Here is a 20,290-nt window from a genome sequence, read left to right as displayed (position 1 = left end):
CGAGGTGTGCTGCAAAAGGATTTATTCCTTCATATGTTAGTCTAACATGTAAAATGAGATTTGTAGTAACTTTTTTATCTTTTGCAAAACCACACACAACAGTATATTAATCCATAGTAAATGATGTGCTTATGTTAAGCTCGTGATTCTTCAGAAGGGACTGCACCAGAAGAAAAGGGAGAGTAACAGATGTAGCATAACCCTTTGTCATTCTAGAGAAATGACTTTGGAGACGTTGGCGAATCCTGAGAGCTAAAAATACCTCTAATTTTGATACTGTCATTCACGCTCGCTAATTAAATTATCTCCGTAACACTGTGGGATAATGCTATGTGGTGGTAAACAGCTGACAAATCAGTGTTATATCAAATTCCAGAGAACCAAGAATCAAGTATTCTTGATTAATTGTTGGAATGATTGAAAAACTATTCCATAGTATTTCCACAAATTATACTGAATAAAAGAAATATGATTTTAAAGTACTTTACTGCATACAAGGTTTCCTGTCCTACCAAAGTATTGATTGAAGAAATTTAACTGTAGGATTCAGCATTTCCAAAAAGTTAGGGCTTCTGTTTTCTACTTGATAGAAATCTGTTTTCCACTTCACCAAATTCTTAAAAATCTAATATGGAGCATCTGGATTTTAAGAAAAGCTAAGGATTATTGCTTTTAGAATTTTTTGTTATTTTTGATTTTTGATATTTAAACAACAAAGTAGAATTTTTGGATTATATTAATAAAATTAAATATGATATATAGAAAAAATATGTCTGTTATTTCATTTTGAATATAGATTATTATAAGTACATATTGACTAGGTCAAAATACATAGATATTGTTCATTTTATTATTATGTATCACAGCTAAATATTTGAATAGAAACAAATATATAAACCCTAATCTAGACAGCCATTTTGACAATTCTTTTAAGAAACAGCACACTCTAAATTATAAGTCTGTATACTAAAATTTAGAAGAGAGTAGTATATTTTCAGAATTCTCTATTCCCTTTGGAAATATAACTTTATTTCAGAGTAATCAAAGAATTAATTTAATAAAAATTAATGAATTTGTGATACAGATATTAAGGCAATGCCAACATATGAACTTACTCAACTATCATAATTACGTGTAAAAAATAGAATGTATAAATAAACATATTAAATAGAACTCAAGTTGTTAGAACTACAAGCATAGTACTTTGCAGTTAGGTATTCAACACATTTCATGAACAACAGAAAACTATTTAGAAGTTTGGACAAACTGCATTCCATTTAGGTATGTAACTTAAATGGAAAATTTGTAAAGCAGAGATATAATAAAGATAACAGGTAAAGAGCAATGTACCTTCTCTTAATAAAAAACTGTTTCCTCCAAATTCTAATTTTGCAAGATATTTTATAGCACTCAATACTGTCTATTTGTATGGTAAGAGAAGAATTTCATTTGGGGAAAATCCCAGAACTTTATTGGCACCGGGCCAGACGTTATCCTTTAACGTCTGCAGCTTGAAAAGCTTAACCTTTTAGCCCCTTACTTAAAGGACTACTAATTTAAACTACAAGATAAACATCTTCAAAAATTGCAAAAGGAATAGTCCTATTCTTACCAGGTTTGGATTTTCTCTTATAATTTTTGGCATTTGGCAAGGGTCACCCTTGGTCTAATCATGCCATAGGTTTTATGTTCATATTGTGACATGAAATAAAAGCACATGAAAATTTTCAACCATCAGATACCTAATTTTTCCATTGGCATACATCTACTCACAAAGGTTTTTATGTCATAAATTCTTATACAATACTTGATTATCCCTAAATTACATAGGACTGAGTCAATAACACCTTAGCTTTTAGATATTCTGTTTAATTAAACATACATACAACTACTATTCTTATCAGTCTTTTGTTGAACATTTACCCAAAAGGTAAATCAACTTAAATATTGAAAAAAAAGTCTATTCTAAAAATATTGTCTGATCTATTCCACCTGGTTTCCTTCTGTGACAGCGTGTCTTCACAATGTCATGTGCTTTTCTTTTGTATGTTCTTTACCATTTGGCTTGGATGTAATCTTTGAACTGATGTTTTTTCTTCCTTATTGTCTGTATTCTGATTAGTATAAATTGAAACTTCCAAACCTTTATGTAGGTTTTGAGATGACTTGATTCTAATTAATTAGGAAGATTTAATGCATTATAAGCTCTCTGTATTAAATATTATATTATAGTGCCATTAATATAGCAATAGAATCAATCATTATATTCTTTTTTATTCTTTTCTTTGTAAGAACTTTCAGTGATTTTTCATTTACATTATTATCCTTTTCTGTGAGAAAGCAGTATTTCACTTCTGAATATCTCAGTTATTTCAAATTGACTATGTGGGCGTATATGTGTTGAGTTTGATACTTTGTAGTGTTGACATTACATTTCCTGAGCTCACCATTAATGTTAAGGTACTTTATGTTTTTATCCAGTTTTTCTGTTAGATTTAAGTTTTGACTTGAAAACAGTGAGATATTATATGTTCATATAAACAGGCTTTAACCCTTAGTTTTGTCATGCCCCTCCTCCTATAGGTCATAGGCAAAACAAATTAATTTGAGATATATGAAACTGAATGGAATAATACAAATGTACAGAAGGGTGTGTAGATATATGTGTGTGTTTGTGATCATAATTTAAAAAAAGATGTAATAGCCCATTGTATTTAAAGTAGTTCTTTTTTTTACTCTACAGTAATTGTTTTTAAAATTTAAAAGAGAGCCAGAAAAAAATTTTTTTAAGTAAATAATAAATAAATAAAGAGAGCCAGTTAGAAATAAATTGAAATCATTTTTCATAATGTAATAAATATCAGTAATATTTCTGTGTTTTCCAATAGAAATGCTAATTACAAGTATTTACTTTAAAGTTGGCCTGTCTAGTTCCAAATTACTAACAGAAATGAAATCATTTCTGTACTCTCTAGAATATGGCAATTCTAGATTACCTAAAACTAGAATATTCTTGGTTTTGAGTTTGGATAGATCTGATATTTAAAGAAAAATGGCCTTGTTTAGGAATATGAGGGGGAATATTATTCTTTAGATTTTTGTCTTGGAAAAGAGCCCTACACTGAAAGTTTTGTTATGATTTATAATTCACTACTTAGTAGTTTCTCTTTCTTGGACCTTCCTTCTCCCATGTTCAAAGAAAATGTTCTCAATTATACTCATAAAATATTTTACATCTCATTCATACACTTATTCATGTTACTATGTTAAGGATTCTCATAGAATCATTTTAGAAATCATCTAGAGCATTAATCTAAACATGGCTATGCAGTTATTTCCCTGTACAGCATAACAGGGAACTCCTTAGGAGTCTGAGCTCCTGAACTGTCTCTCCTATAACTGTCAGTACTGTACCACATTCTACTAAGAATGTACCACGTCATTTCCATTGATCTGATTACTATGGAAAATTTACTAAGTGGTGTCAGTGAATTAACCTTTGGTAAGTGGGATGGCTTTTACCAGGTGCATACTTCTGTAGGATGAATAAATGTTCTTTCATTCAATAAATGTAGGTTAACCTCCTGCTGTATGCTAGACATTGTGCTGTGGTTTTGGGATCCATGGATAATATCATAATCCCTGTCCTTGTGGTGCTCACAGTGGGCTGGAGGAGACACACATGAAGAAATAATTATGACAGTGTTAATGCCACAATCATGACCAGTTTGTACTGCCTTCTACGTAGGAGTTAAGGTTCTGATTGATTGATTCACAAAGGATGAGTCAGTTATTCTTAAAAAAAGGAACTAAACTAGTTAAGATGTCTTTTTACATGTGTAACACAGCTTTTCCTAAAGAATTTATTAAGAAACATATTAAATAATATTCTATTAGTACCAAGATTGTCTTTTTGCAAAATACTGTGGCTGCAAAGTAGATAGGATATGGTAGAACTATATCAGATTATTGGCTTGGTGTGGAGATAAAAATTAGCAACTAACTGGTTTTCTATTATTAAGAAGTGGAAAGTATGGGTATCCAGTTAGAGAATTCTTACTATTTTGTTTCTCTCTAACCATTCTGTTTATCTAACAATTCTGTTTATCTCACATATATGTATATGTATGTATCTATTCACTTTGTGTGTGTGTGAATGTCTGTTTTGAAAAAAATATCGAGCTCAACAACATCATTTGTTGTAAGGACTTATTCTGCCTGTTATTTTCTTTTATTTCTGAGAATTAAGGATTGAGTGAATCTCCTCATTGTCCTGATGCATCTTTTTAAGATGTTCTTCTTCCTGGTAAACTGATTTCTTTATGATCTTCAGAAAATGTTCCTCTAACATAACAGAAATGATTATTTATTTCGCCACATGTTCAAACTGCCTTCAACTGCTCTAGGGTAATTTGCTTCACAAGACTTAGTATTGATCCATATTTTATAACTGACTAAATAAGAAAAAAAGAGTCTCCACAAAATAGCTAGAAAGATTGCCTTAACTGATGATTTCATTTTAATAATTTTTGAAATGACCACAGAAAACTGATGGTGAAAAGCCCATATCTTAGACTGCTTAAAATGGAAAGTCTGCCCTTTATTTTAAGAAATTAAGAGAAATTAATTCTTTTCATTTTGGCTATGGATCTTGCAGACTTTTTCTACATATATGTAGTTTTAAATAGATTGTAGGAGAAAACCAGTTATTGAAGAACCACAAAGTAGTCTGATTTTAATTCTTTGAATTTAACTAAAAATGTTCACTTTATTAAATATAACAAAATCTCTAACATTTTTATTTATATACATATTTCTCATCCAGCTGAAGTCTTTTGAACTTGAAATAACCTGCACTTCCAGAGTATTCTGATATTGCCAGATCCACTATTAGCCTCATTGAAAAACAAGCCAATAACTGCCACAAATAGCTCTCCAGTTTAAATATAATTGGTCAATAATATGTACCTACACACATTTCCTGCATGTCTACCTACACTGAGTAGTTTTTTCACTTCACATTGATGAAATGCTACAGCTTTGGCAAGGTGACTTCTGAGTCTATGTTCAACACTGAAATAGGACATAATTAAGTGCATTGTAAAAGATACAAATTAAGGTACGATATTTATAATTTATGTAAGTAATTTCTTATGAAAAATCAGAAATTTAATTAGCTTAAGCACATAATTATCCATACGATTTGATGCTAGGTCAAAAGGTAATATAGTATTGAGAGATCATCATATTTGTCTTTCAGCAGTTATAGCTTTGGTCTATTGCCTGGCACAATGCAAAGAGTAGGCAAACAATAATTACTTAGAGAATGAATGCATAATATGGCCATATTTGCCTAATAATTAATTTGTGTTTCTTATTTGCATACACCTCTGGTAATGGGGAAATGGCTCAGTGTTTATCAGGGGTAGAAACCAGAGTGGGATCAAAACTTTGCATGGAAATTGACATTGTGAAATAATCATAATAGTTTACTATTTATTGAGTGCTTATTCTCCACCAGACATTGTGCTAAGTTCTTCACATGAATCATACACTTTAATTCACAATAATTTTTGGAAGTAGTCTTATTATTAGGTTTTTCTATTTTAGGTATGGAAAAACTAGGCTCAGAGAACTTAAGCAATTTTACAAAGGTCACACAGCTAGTACATGCTAGAGGGAAGTCAGATTCATAATTTATATAAAGGACAAGTTGTATTGCCTTTTCAGGATTGTTGGAGTGAGACCTTAGATGATGAAGTTAACAATGTCTGTAATTCAGAATATGAACTTTATCTTTTAAGAACTGTTGTTTTTAATATGATTATGTTAAAACAAGAATCTTGATCTTTCAAAAGAGGAATTCTCACTAGTATATTTTACATTATGTTTTGAATATAGAGCTTATATTATCTGACCTTTCTTGCTGTTTTCAAAACTGTGAGGATAATTTAGCATAAGAAGAATGAATAATAAAATCAAATTACAGAAAGTATGTTATTATAATAACTATAAGGGAAATATTTGAAAATAAATTTGACAGTGGCCTAAATGCTAGAGTAAATCATATCCCCCGTCTGAAATCTTCCTAACACCAGTTACTCTTTAAGAACTTACTGCATCCTCTTGTTCATAATGACATGCCCTCAAGGAAATCTTTTAGTAAAATAAAATAATACTCTGTCATAAATGTCACATTTTTTTAGTTACCACAAATAAATAATATAATATTCGAGTTTGGTTAGCTGGCTTCCCCTAATTTAAGTGTTTTTCACCCATGGGAACCCCATAATTATGTTATTTTGCTATAGACATGAATTAAGGTTAAGGTTACTTTAGTTTATTTCCAGTGGGGTTACTAAATTCTGAGACTTCATAGTTAATTTATGTTTTTTATCTGTGGGTTGATCCCAAAGTAGACCTTTGAGGACAATATTGAATGAGATCCAGAAGGGTCTGATTTCATTTTGAATCTTTCCTTTTATGGGAGTTGACTATTAAGTAATTTACATAATTAAAAATTCCATTTCTGGATCCTTACCTGCATGAACCAAAATGGATATGCACATCTCTGAGAACACACACAGGGTTTGGCAACAGTGGCACAGGGAGAGATCGAGGTGAATGGCTGAGCAGAGGAATCCTTGACACAGTGCCTGCCACTGCCTGTCAGGGATGCACGCAGAGACAGGACGGCCCTTCCAGAACCTGTCTTTCACACTCTTGCTGAGGCACCACTGAAAGACTAAGTGGGTGTGAGTTAGGATGTACCATTTTGGGGTGGTGATGGTGATAGAAATATACGTGTAGCATTTCAACGAAAACAATCGTGCTAGAGTTTAACAGCTAGATAACCAATTACTGTGTAGTTAAAACAACCTTTTGAAAATTTAAATTAAAAAAAAAAAGCTAGTGTCTCTAGCTCTTAGTAATGAATAACAAGAAAACAAGGACATCAAAGTCGAGAATGTGAAATGGCTTTGTCCAAATTGCATGCCAGTCAGTGGTGGCGCGGATTTGAACACAGTTCTTTGAGTTAAAATCCAGTTCTCTTTTGAGAATAAGAGAATAAGAGGAAAAAAGATTTTGAATATTCTAACTTGACATTTTTTTCCTCTTTTAATCATTTTGGTAATGAGGTCAGGCTCATAGTGACATTCTGGAACAGTAGAGAGTGTTTAAATGTCAGACTTCAGCAAAACTCCTAGCGTATTTCAAACTGATAATTTAACAAAGAAGAAAAAACTGTTGACACAGTGCTTTGTTTTATTTCCTTTTACAGTCTAAATCCTGAAAATAAAACTTTTAAATCCTTGTTATTTTACATCTGTTTCTTTTCCACTGTATAGTATCAAAAAACATGAAGTACTGAATTAAATAACTCAGATAAATAACATATATATTTATAATGCCCCCAAATTAGTTTTTCTTTTTAGTTTTAAAACTCCCAAAATTATTTTCAGCACTTGAGCACCTGTTATCAAACTTTATATTTCTGCATCATTTCTTTTCTAAACTCTTACAAGTTAGCTATGGGATAACATGGATGGTGCTTCACAAACTGTAATATACTCGTTACATCATGTTGCTTTTATCCTCCCTGCCCGCTGTTCATTCTCAATGTGAAAAATCATAACATGTCAATGACAGGAGGTCTGGCTTTCAGGCCGACTTTTTAAATTATTCCCACTGAGGAACTGTCAATAGGATTAAAATACAGATTCTGGATCTGTCCATCCCAGATGAGGTCAGCACTTTGAGCAGTGGGAATACTATTTCTGCAGTCTGTGCTTTCCCCTTTGCATGCAGAAGCATAGAGGTTAATATGACACAAATATTTGAAAGCTCCTATGGAAACAGGCTAGCTTTGCCTAAATTAAGTCAGTTGTCCATCTGCAATAAATAAAATAACAGCATTCATTAGAATCCGTAGCTATGTATATGTGTAGATTCTACAATAATATTAAAGCCCAGAAAGTTTCAATTACAGAACAATCCACTTATAGTTCATAATTAATAAACTCTTTGCAGCTGTGTAACTGTGGCCGGAAACATCTGCAAAGCCTCATATTTTACACACAGACACATACACATAATTCCTTCAGAAAAAGTTTAATTGTGCTTAAAATCACAAGTCTGGAAACAGAGTAAGACCTGAGGAAGCTGAGTCTAGTTGTATTCAGTTAGCTCCTTGGAGGAGGAGTTGGGGGGGAAAGGAAACCAGCCCTTGTCTAGCACAGGTGATGTAGGTAAAAAATAAGAATGTTTAAGGTCTATTCATATATTCACTGAAAACTAACTTTGTATATTATCTCCCCTACATATAACTTGGTATTGATAAGCATCTATTTGTTATAAAATTACTCAGTAAAATGCTAGTCCTCAGATAAAAGATAAATTATTATTTATAAAACTAAAATTAGAAATGGGTAAAAAGAATATATTGATTTTCCTTTGTTTTGGAATTTATAGTTAATTTTTTACACCTAAATGTAGCTTTATAAAAATAGATGAATATAGAGCATATGTGTTAAAAGGCAAATTAACATATTTTTGACAGATAAAATTTGGTATTTTTTCTTAATGTTGGCTAACTTAAATGTTCAGTTTGAAGTTGCATTATCAATGGATTTTATTATACATGACAACTTTACTGAGGTAAAATTCACATACCATACAATTCACCCATGACAGTTAACAATCTAGTGATTTGTTAGTATAGTTATAGAGTTGTACAACCATCACTATCAATCAATTTTTGAACATTTTCAGCGCCCCAGAAAATAACCCTGCACCCATTAACAGTCACTTGCTATTCCTCTCACTGCCTCAGCTCTTAGCAACCACTAATCTACTTTCTGTCTCTATAGATTTGCCTATTCTGGATATTTCATATAAACAGAAGTATATAGTATGTGATCTTTTGTGACTGGATTCTTTCACATGGCACAATGTTTTCAGAATGTATCAGAATTTAACTTCTTTTGATTGCTGAATAGTATTCCATTGTGTGCATTCATTTATTAGTTGATGGACATTTTGGTTGTTTCTACACTTTGGGCTATTATGAATAATTCTGTTATAAACATTTAATTATGTTCAAGTGTTTGTGTCAGTAAATGTTTTCATTTCTCCTGGGTACATACTGAGGAGTGGAATTGTTGGGTAACATGATAACTATATTTAAACTTTTGAGGACTTGCCAGTTTTTTTCAAAGTGGCTGCACCATTTTACATTCCCAACAGCAGTGTATGAGAGTTCTAATTCCTCCATATTCTTACCAGACTTCTTTTATCTGTCTTTTTTAATAGTCTTCCTACTGGGTATAAGTGGTTTATCATTGTAGTTTTGAGTTGCATTTCCCTGATGACTAATGATCTTGAGCATCGTTTTGTGTGTTTATTGGCCATTTGTATATGTTCCATATAGAAATATGTATTCAGATTCTTTGCCTATTTTTTGATTGGCTTATTAATAAATTTTAATTTTTTGATTATTTTAAAATTCTAACTTATTATAATTCTCAATAATATCTAATCTTATCTCCCTCATCAATTTTATGGTAGACATATCTTTTATCATGCATTCTTTACAGACTTTGATAGTCGAAGAAAAGACCTAGAACCTCCAGGATGATGATTCTAAACACCTGGAAAGCTTTTAAAATATAGATATATCCGAACCTTAATAATGACTCAGTTATCATTAATAGGGCCAAGACAGTAGTCTCTTTTCAAAGCATCCCTCATGTGCAGTCATGGGGCACAGCCCACTAAGATATGGAGTTTCAGTGCCTTAATGTTCAGGATGGGTCAGTTATGTCTGAAAGTAAAGATGGAGTTTAAGATTTCTAAAAAAATGTGCCCATTATGGTTGAGGGAATCCTTCTTGGCTGTAGAGAAATTCTAGAAATATGTGGATTTTCTGGGATAACCAGTTTGTGGGAGAAGGTCCTTAGAAGTATAATCAGATAGGATATCCCCCAAGCTTACCCTTGTAGGTCATAAACCTAAAGTACCAGGGTAAGTCTGAGTATCTACACCCTTGATCAGAAAAAAAAAGAGGTATTCCACTTCATCCAACTGCTTAGCCTAAAAAGTGGAAATTTGTCTGTCGCTTTTACAGTGGCCTTTAGGATTGTTCATTGAGAACACAGAGTTGTTACACCAGTACCGTGATTGTTCCACAGACTGCCTCATGAAAGTATATACTCACAGGCCTGGCACCCCATTGCTTAAACACTTGAAATCCATTGAAGACAGCTATGGAATATGCTAATGTTAGGAGAGTTTGAGAATCAGGATACAAGGCTTTTGTATCAACTCTCTTATGTATTTAAATATCTTTGTGTTCAGAATTTTGTTGCTCTTAAGTAATTTACTTATAAATGGGAAACCCTGTTCCACTTTGTGTGTGTGTGTGTTTTAAGAATTTAAATCCCACATATTATTTGAACCAATTTTGTTACATAAGACAATCTTCTTATTTAAAAAGAGTTGAAATTAAATATAATATTACAGTTACTTCATTGCAGTAAACAATATAACATATCTTGGAATATAGTATATTTTGTAATATAATTTAGTAGGTATATTACAGTAGGTAATCTTGTTACTGTCCAGGAAAAAGAAGTTTCATGTGCTTCCTAGATTTTCTTTTTCTTTGGTGCTTTTCCATTTAAACAACTGGCTAAGTGAAATCTTGCTCAGTGTATGAAATCTGACAAGATTATGGTTCTTAGCTCTAGGATAATGAACTTATGTTATTTTATTCATTAAGGCCCTGAGGGCTAGGAAAAAACAGTCCAAAGAATCAGTCCCAGGCCTTTGTGGTAACACTGAAAAATACTGTTACTAAAATCATTGGTGAAATATTATTTTTACAAAAGTAAATATTGAAAACTAATTTTATACATATTCCCAGTCTTCATCAGTCCAGTGAAATATTACCTTAAAACAAAGTTCAGTTAAAAAAAACACAGTCATCGAAAGGCAGGAGATTAAAATGGTATGTTTCTTATTGTAACTAATTTTACCATAGTGCATACAGTATATTAATTAAAGTTTGCTTTAAGTTCAAATGCTGTTGAACAAATTGAGAAATAAAGCAAAGGAAGAAAAAAGTTTTAAAACTGCTACTGCACGATTCCTAGAAAGTTATTTTTATATACTTCATCATTATGTATAAAGGAAATTTATCTTTGATTGAGGTTTCAGAAGGCATTTACCATGAAAAACTTTTTTACTAGTACCTTTTTGGAAAACCAGCTGCATTTATAGAGAGAAGAAATTGCCCTTATTTCCATGTACGCTTTTGGGAGCAGCTGGAGGGCTCATCTAAGTCTTCCTTAAGTGATTAAATCTCAGGTATATCACTTCACTGCAGTTTCTCTCACAGTATTTTACTCAAGCTATTTCATCTAGATATCTCATCTAAAATTTTAATTTTATGAGCATCTGTTACTTCCTTCCTAAACATTTTACTACGCAATTGCTCACTACTATCCTGAGAGATACAGGTTATGTCTTCTCGGGTTCTTGGCTTTACTCTTCACACCATAGCTCCCAAGATTTTCTACTTATTTTTAATAAATCTAAATTAATAGCTTCCTTAGATGTTAAGTGAAAACTCTCTTGTTACAACTTATTATTTTCAATATTAGCTGAACTGAAACAGAATAGTACTTCAAAGAAAAAATGTTAAGACTTTTATGACCGCATTTTTTCGAGATTGCTTCTCTCATTATCTATTTAATGATGGCCATACTTGTACTCCATCATATTGCAGGCATCTACAATGCCAAAATTCATGGTGAAATTGAGGAGATCTATTTAATATCTCTTCTGTAAGGTGTACTAGGATATTATTTCAGCATTTTCTAAGTTAAAATAATAGCTTTAAATTAGTCAAAGGGTATAATAAAAGGCAATAGGGGCCCATTGAAAATTCATTTTTGGGGTTGCTAAAGCTTCGAGACCCATTGAACAGATGCCAGACTTTGGCTCATTCAGCAGTCAAGGCTGGTGCAATAGCATATGGTTGAGTCTCAGCAGTCCTGTGTTCTAAATCCAGTTTTAGCCTAGACAAACAGAATTATTTGAAGAACTCAGGTTAATTTTACTTCAAATCTGTTTTCCCATCTGCTAAAATGATAACAGAATTTAATGAAATTTGAAAGTTGAATGATAAGGGTTTTAAATTTCTCTACATTAGGTACTGTATACATTCTACAAGCCATGTAAGTGGAGCAAGAAATGGACCTGCTTATTTGTGGGAAAAGTGGAAGGAAGCCTTTGGTTAGAAGCCTTTATTAGCAACAGGAGGGTGAGAATTGTGAGAGATTGCACTAGGTAGTTTGCTGCCTACAGTTCTGGAAGCCTTACCTAGTGGATGTTAAATCGTGTTGCCATTCCTCCCCCATTTCCTTGCTCCCCAACTCCTGTCCCTGTAAAAAGTGAGTAAATACACATAATATCATAAAAGACTCTCAACATACATCTCTTCTCTCTGTCTCTCTCTCTCTTTTTCTTTGTTAATTCTCTGGGCCTTAATGTTATCAAGCTGCAGGTTGTGAGTAAAGCATTGCCTTTTCTGTGTTACGGATGTTCTATCTGATCACTGAATTACGGATAATACATGGGACAAGATGCAGTGCATACTTAAAGAAAGGAATTTCCAGCCTGAGAAATCCATGCTAAATCCTTTATCCTACCAGTTAACCATTCTTTTATGTGGCAAGACTGTATCTTTAGAAACATTTTAAAGTGTTGTTTTGTTTCATATTATTTCAAAATCGAGCTCGTTTTTCTCTCTGTGTCTTAGATTTGTAGTAATTGCTACAAGAACAGGTGAAGATGCATTAAGCTTCGTTGCCTAATATGTTTGTGAGTGCTCCCCTCTTGTATGAATTGAGGAAGCCAACTAAAGGCAGACTGGCTTCTGAGGGCAGCAGTGGATCATAATTTACAAAGAGATGATGGTAGTTCTGTTCACAAATCTATAACTTATCACAATATGACCTATCTTTAAGTTTCTAAGTTATCTAAAATACCTGTCTTGTTCATATAAAGCACCCTTATATTCTTGAAGCTTAAAAGATAATTTGGAGTACTCAATTGTACCAGATTATGTATTAAATATTCAGCATGTGAACAAAAGTACAGAATGACTTGACTTTTTTCTGGAGGATATACTATCTTAATAAGATAGGATTGTTTTTCCACCCAAGAGGGAAAATGTGATTACACTTCTGAATAATGCTCAAGTTGAGAACATTAAACAAACTTGAATCTAATACATTAAAAGTTAAAATTGAATTTATGTTAAATATTCACTTATTTTTCTTTATAGGTATGATTTATTAATTTCTATTAAATTTGAAGGTCACTAAAACTTAAATAGATATTCATTTAATAAAGATGGAGGGTAAATTGAATCTATTTAATATATTCAATGTATAGTACCATCAATTAATTTAAAAATGGTTGAGATAATGAAAATTGGACTTGCTAAATTTTAGCTGAAGATAAATATGTAAAATGTCTGGAGATAGTAAATAGTTCCAGGTTACTTGATTTAATAACAAGTAGTCTCTAAGTGAGTTAGGGCAACTTCACTGGAAGGTGATAGAGATGTCTATTCATTTCTGAGAGCAGTTGCTGTGTTAGTGTGACTATCTTAACCTCTCCCAGCAGAGGAGAAATGGTTATCACCTGTTTGTAGTTGATGGCTTTCTCCTTATTTCAGGCAGAATAGGTTTCTTCTATTCATAGGATTTCATTTCATTATTTTTAGTAACAAGGAAGTTCGCTTAGTGGAAAGCAGCCTGCCTTGGAGCTTAAATTGGTTGAAATTATATCTTGAAGTTTTCTGAAAATTGCAGGGTGTGAGGGGGAATACATTTCTATCATTTTCAGATGACAGTTTTTACATCACTATTATTTGTAGTCAGGTGATAAAATTAGTTTAATATTTTTCACTATGAACCAAATTCACACATAAAAACTTAATTTATAGCTATACTAGATTAAGAAAACATAACTTTGAAGTGTGTTAATGTGAATCAACAAGCAAGTTAATTATTACTGAAATCAAAGTTCCCCTGAATTAGCTCTCCTGAGATTTTATCTAAATAAATTATGCTTGTGTTTAGTTTTGGGCTCTAGACTTTGGACTGATGCCAACTACAGGTGCAAGTTTGCTGTATCATTTGGTCTTTATTATTTTGTTTTAAAATACAGTATTATACAATTGGGTTATTGATATACACTAAACAGAATTTTACCATAAAGGGCATGTTTTTCCCTTCTTGTTTCATATAATTAGAGACTTATGGTTTAAATTAGTTCCCAGGAAACATGACAACAGATATAAAAAGAATATGTTAGAAATTTCTTATTGGAATCTAGGTTTCTATTGAGTCTGGTGATAGCAAATTTGGAAACCAAAGTTCACATTTTATTCTTTGCTAAATATTACTAAAATTTAAAGAAGGTCTGTTTGTTCTCATGTTTCTATTTTCACTTTGTTCTGCATTCCCAGCCTGTGGCCGTGGGTTCTACAAATCCTCCTCTCAAGATCTTCAATGCTCTCGTTGTCCAACCCACAGTTTTTCTGATAAAGAAGGCTCCTCAAGGTGTGACTGTGATGATGGGTATTACAGGGCTCCATCTGACCCACCATATGTGGCGTGCACAAGTAAGTTCATAATTGTAAAATTAGGACTTTCAAATCCCTTCCATTTGTTTGTAGTATTGTGACATCATTGAGATAGGCATGAAATTTATGAGTACATTCCACAAACCGATGAGGCTAAACAATAATATAAAAGAGATACATCTTACATCATCATCAGTGTAATTTTCATGTTTGCCAGATCAAAGTGCATTTTAATCTTGTTTTACACATGTATTCAATAGGAATAATAAATAAAATGTAAAACTTATTTGAGTCTTGCATGGCTGTGAAATGTTATTAAAAAGTAATGGTTTCTGAATTAAAATTCCATCACTAAATAAGGCAAATCTTACATCTTGGTGCTTCAATTAATGAATGTTTGAGAGACTCAAATCCAAAGCCAATTCCAGACATTACTATAAATCATTCTTGAGCACATTAAGAATGAATGGATGTATTCTCTGTTATACGGTTAAAAGGCAAAATATTTTTAAACAACTGCACAACTGTTTTTTTAGGTGCATTAACTGTTCTTTTTTAATAGCTTGGAAGAAAAATAGCTAAAGACCGTGGCAAAAGGACAAAGACAGTTGTTATCCTGTTTTCATTTTGACATATTAAATAGAAAATAAATAAAGCCTCTTGCCAAGTGAATTCAAGAAGGCTTTTATTCAGTTTCTCTAGGAAAGGTAATGAAATGTTTATGTGCAAGAGAGCGTTTCAAGTAGCTTTCTGTATGGTGATTGAGCCACTAGATTAATGCCTCACATGGATCCTTTAGTTCATTTTTGTTTGTTTTTTGTCTATTTTTGTTTATTTGCTTATTTTTGATTTCCAAAGGGCCTCCGTCTGCCCCACAGAACCTCATTTTCAATATCAACCAAACCACAGTGAGCTTGGAATGGAGTCCACCTGCAGACAATGGGGGAAGAAACGATGTGACCTACAGAATACTGTGTAAGCGGTGCAGCTGGGAGCAGGGTGAATGCATTCCCTGTGGGAGTAGCATTGGCTACATGCCCCAGCAGACTGGATTAGAGGACAACTACGTCACTGTCATGGACCTACTGGCCCACGCTAATTATACTTTTGAAGTTGAAGCTGTAAATGGAGTTTCTGACTTAAGTCGATCCCAGAGGCTCTTTGCGGCTGTTAGTGTCACCACAGGTCAAGCAGGTATGTTTTTGTGTTTGTCTTGACTAAGTGAAAAATGTGACTACATAAGTGAGGTCTCTCGCTTGAATATCTCGTTAACTTGGCTCTACAGAACTTGATTATTCCAGCTTGTTGATTATTCACACCTTTCGCTTTTCTTTGCTATTTCTTCTGTTGCCTGTTAAACCATTACTAGACTCATTAACATCTCCTCCAGAGATCTGGCAGGAGAAAGAAAAGGGGATAAATTGTAAACCAATTAAGACTGCTCTAAGAGGACCAACTCTATTAAGATCTAGGGGAGGAGAGGGAAAATATTGGACAAAATAAGATGTAGGATATTTCTTGCATTTTTAATTTACCTTTTTGTGTGCTACGTGCTCATGATTAAAATCTACAGGATAATTAGGAATAATGAAGGAGTTGGCTTCAGCGTCTCACATGGTGTCAACCAGTTTTTTACCACATAAAATGTTATATTTGTAATAGGTGGCCAGTCTGCCTTAAAATTTGCATGAGGGAATTTTACATTCCTCACTAGATTTGTGATCATATTTATGTCTATAGTACTGGAATAAGTACTTGAGAGATCTCATGAGGCTTTCAAAATAAATGAATTAAGAAATATAATAATCATGATGATTGTGAACTGGTAGCTTAGCCTAAAAGCAGTTTTCGCTTATTTTCTTATTGGCATTTAAGATGCCCTGCTTGGTCATTCTTTGCTGTGGTAAGTAGGTTTTGGAAAATATAAATTGGGAAGGAAGCTTCAAAAATTGGAGACTTTCTAAACCTTTAGAAAAATATTATTACTGGGAGAAGTTCCAGAAATTGAGAGCTTTTTCAAACTTTTGAAAATTCTTGCTGCTGAAGGATGATGCTATGTAGTCAGAGTAGCCAAGTGCTATGTCATCGTCATTAATAAAATTGGACCTGCACTGGAGTACTGAGTTGTGTAAGCATCATAATAAGCTTATAACAAGGTCTTCTTGATCTTTGGCTAGCTGTCAACAGTAATATTATCCCAAATTCCTGGACATAGACTAATCTATTCTTCATATCTATGCCAATTTTAATAAAATGTTACCTATTTAAATTATATCTGCACAATGAAGCCTATACATATAGTCTCATGCTTACCATTTTGAACAGATTAGTGGGTTCCTATTCTAAAGGTCTTATTTTGATGTTTATTTAAAAGGCTATTGCAAATCAGATTTCTTACATAAAAGCTGAAGTCTGGAGGTAAAACCACATAGAAATTTTTAGATCTTCAAAAATTGGACAAAAGAAGCAACTCATTTAACTGATATTTGGATTGATTCATTTTATTTACCCTTACACCATTTGCCACTCTTTTATAATGCTGTTGTTAGTAGGTGTTTTTACTTGTTTTGCTTTATATTGAAATTTGTCATTGTAACGTTACAGTGAGTGGGTTTGAAACATTTTAGGTTCATGATTATGACACTAGAGCTATCTTTGGAACCATTAATAAAAACTCTTAGGTCTGATGAGCTAGAATAACTACTTTATTCTTGCTGATAATAAGTAAAAGAAGGGATATTTTTATTTATTTTTTAATACAACCTAAAGATACTGAACTGATACCACAAATAGAGTTTGCCAGGTAGGCCACTTTGGGGATCTATTTCCATGATCTTTAAATGTTCATTGTTTAATTTTTCAGGTTAATACTATACAGCCTAAATAGGTCATAGATATTCCACAAGTTCCTGAATCAACTGTCTTATAGTAGTTATGTAAAATGGCTTTGGCCCTTGATTCTCTTCCAGTTAAGAGCAAACTAGGTTTGTTTGGTTTTGGGGGGGAGGTAATTTAAATGTACAAAAATTAGATTGCTATGATTATACAACTATGTAAATATACCAAAAATTATTAAATTGTGTGCTTAAAATGAGTAAATTTTATGGTATGAAAATGATACCTCAGTAAAATTATTAACATTTTTAAAAGAATAAATATAATAAAGTTAAAAAGCAAACTAGGTTTGTACTTTTATATTAAAATATTAATTCACAATTGCCTGGTCCCAACTACATCTCAAATACTAAAAACCCATGAACTTAACTCAGCTTTTTCTGCTTTCAAAAAGAAAAGCATTAATAAGGCAGCAAGCTGTGGTAATTTTTAAAGTTTTAATTTATTTTTTAACTGAGGAAATTTAGAATATGTTAGTGACTATTGTTCAGTTAAATTTGTACCCATTCCCCCCATCCCATCGTCAATATTTTTGCTTTTTCTAAGGGGGAAATGATTTGAAACTTTGTCCATGTTTATAACTATCCATGGAAACCTGCAATGATCCTTAAAATTCTCATTCTGTGTTAATCAAACAGCATCACCTCTCACCTAGTTTATGCTTCAGTCACTTCAATAATGAATTTAAGGATCTCTGGTCAGTTATCAGTTATTGCTCATCAGCAATCCACTGATGCCTAGTACAAAAAGAATCTGCATGTGTCTGGGCAAGAAGAGAGAGTAAGGATGGAAAATCATCAGGCAGTGTTTGAAAGGTAGTGTGTACTTTGTAGTTCCTTTTCTATTAAGTTTGGAGTCTGGAGCTCAGGACCCCCCATACCAGTGTTTGTGGAAATGGAAGTACATTGAAGACCCCCTCGTCCTTTCCTCAGGGTAGGAGTAGGGTTATTGGTGTTTAAAGACCTGTACCCCAAGCCCTGCTGCCACTTATGAGGTATGTGCTGTTGGGTGGACTGCTAAAGTTCTACAGGAGTATGATGGAGATAAGATGGTATCTATCTTCCTGCATTATCCTGCTAAATGAGATATTGAAGAAAACTTAAAAACTCTTTATTTTCATAAAAATGTTATTGCAGTGAGTAGCGTAATGAATGCTGATTAATCCTCTTTTTATGTAACTCTTTATGAACCTGTCAAGGCAAAACACACTAAAATCTTTACCTATTGCCATGTGTCCAGGGTGGGGTGTATAATCGAGGCCCAGGATTGGCAATTATGTGTTATAACATTGCAGGAGGGAGAAATTAATTTTTTTTTATCTAGGCACAAGTTGTCTTAAGACTGAGGTTCTTATTTAAACCAATAATTAGCTTTAAGATGAGATGTTTATAGAGAAGCCTAATACGTGATATTCATATTTAGATAGTTTTTGTATTTACTTATTGGGAACATACTACCTACACAAGGTGTCTGGAATGTATTCTTTTTGTTGCTGTTTTGTTAGGAATGATACTGACCTATTAAGGGTGAAGTCACACAGCTTAAACTTAGGTACATTGGAGATATATATATATATATATATATATATATATATATATATATATACATATATACACACACACATATATATATATATATATATATACACACACATATATATATGTATATGTAAGATGGAAAGCACATACATTTGACTTATGGCATTATGATCTTCATTCTTCCTTACAGTGGAAGGCTCCAAATAATTACACGTGTTCTGAAGTGGTAACTATTTAAATGCTACTTTTCAAAACATTAACCCAGCCAACTGTACTGAGTAGTATATGTTAAGCACTGTGCAGAATGCTGAAGATAGGAAGGCAAAGAATGGTCCTATCCTTATGAGGAGCTGTTACTATAGCAGATGTATATTTATTTATACAACTAATGATAGGACACTTGAATATAATGTGATGCATGCTATAGGACAAAATTAGGAACAAAATACAGAACCCCAAAGAAGGAATGATTCATTCCATCTGTGGAAAAAAGGGGAGTCCTCACAGAAAAGATGCCAATCAATCTAGAACTTTAGAATGGATATGGTTTTGCCAGAAGGAGGACAAGTGAGTCATATTCTAGGCCCTCAGGTGGACCTGTACCATGAAAACATAATCATTGCCACTACATTCCTTCCACAGATCAAGTGCATTAACACACCAAAATGGGCTGCAGAAAACTTAGTAAAAACAGGTCATCCGAAAATTACTGTCTCTATCTGTAATACCTTCCTTCACTGTGGGATCATTTAGACAATTAGATAATTTTTAAATTTTTTAGAAAACATAATATAAAATTATAATATGTGGTCTTTCCCACAAACAGACTTAAGAAACTTAGTCATTATTCTTCAGGTCAGTAATCATGTTATGTTTTTGTCTTCACCATCTAACACAATTCTTTCTCTGTTCCAAATGTCGTGTAATTAATTCTAGTGAGGAAACTAGTCACACACAAGAAAAGTTAAATGATTTTACGGGAGTGAAAACATTCAGATGTGAATGGAAAAGGCATAGGATTTGATATTTGATGACATGATAACTTCATGTTAGACAAGTTATTTCACCTCTTTAACTTGAATTTTCTCCTGAAATGGGATCATGTTACTTGACTCCTCATATTGTAAAAAAAAAAAACTGAGCTTTTAGCTTAATACCTGTTATATTTGTTAGAATAAAAACAAAGTGTTTTTGTTTT

General features: G+C 32.7%; 1 protein-coding gene across 6 annotated transcripts in view; it reads left to right on the top strand.

The window, feature by feature from the left end:
* Positions 1–20,290, top strand: part of EPHA7 (EPH receptor A7) — a gene marked incomplete at both ends in the record, with an annotated part of 164,618 nt that overhangs the window by 43,755 nt on the left and 100,573 nt on the right. For all 6 annotated transcript variants that reach the window (XM_079716484.1, XM_079716483.1, XM_079716482.1 and 3 more), the window contains 2 exons: positions 14,543–14,698; positions 15,518–15,853. In XM_079716484.1, the coding sequence (XP_079572610.1) occupies positions 14,543–14,698; positions 15,518–15,853 (492 nt within the window). The remainder of the gene's footprint in view (positions 1–14,542; positions 14,699–15,517; positions 15,854–20,290) is intronic.

This window comes from Hyperoodon ampullatus, assembly GCF_949752795.1.
Source record: "Hyperoodon ampullatus genome assembly, chromosome: 12".
Taxonomy (NCBI): domain Eukaryota; kingdom Metazoa; phylum Chordata; class Mammalia; order Artiodactyla; family Ziphiidae; genus Hyperoodon; species Hyperoodon ampullatus.
This window is presented reverse-complemented; position numbering and strand designations above follow the sequence as displayed.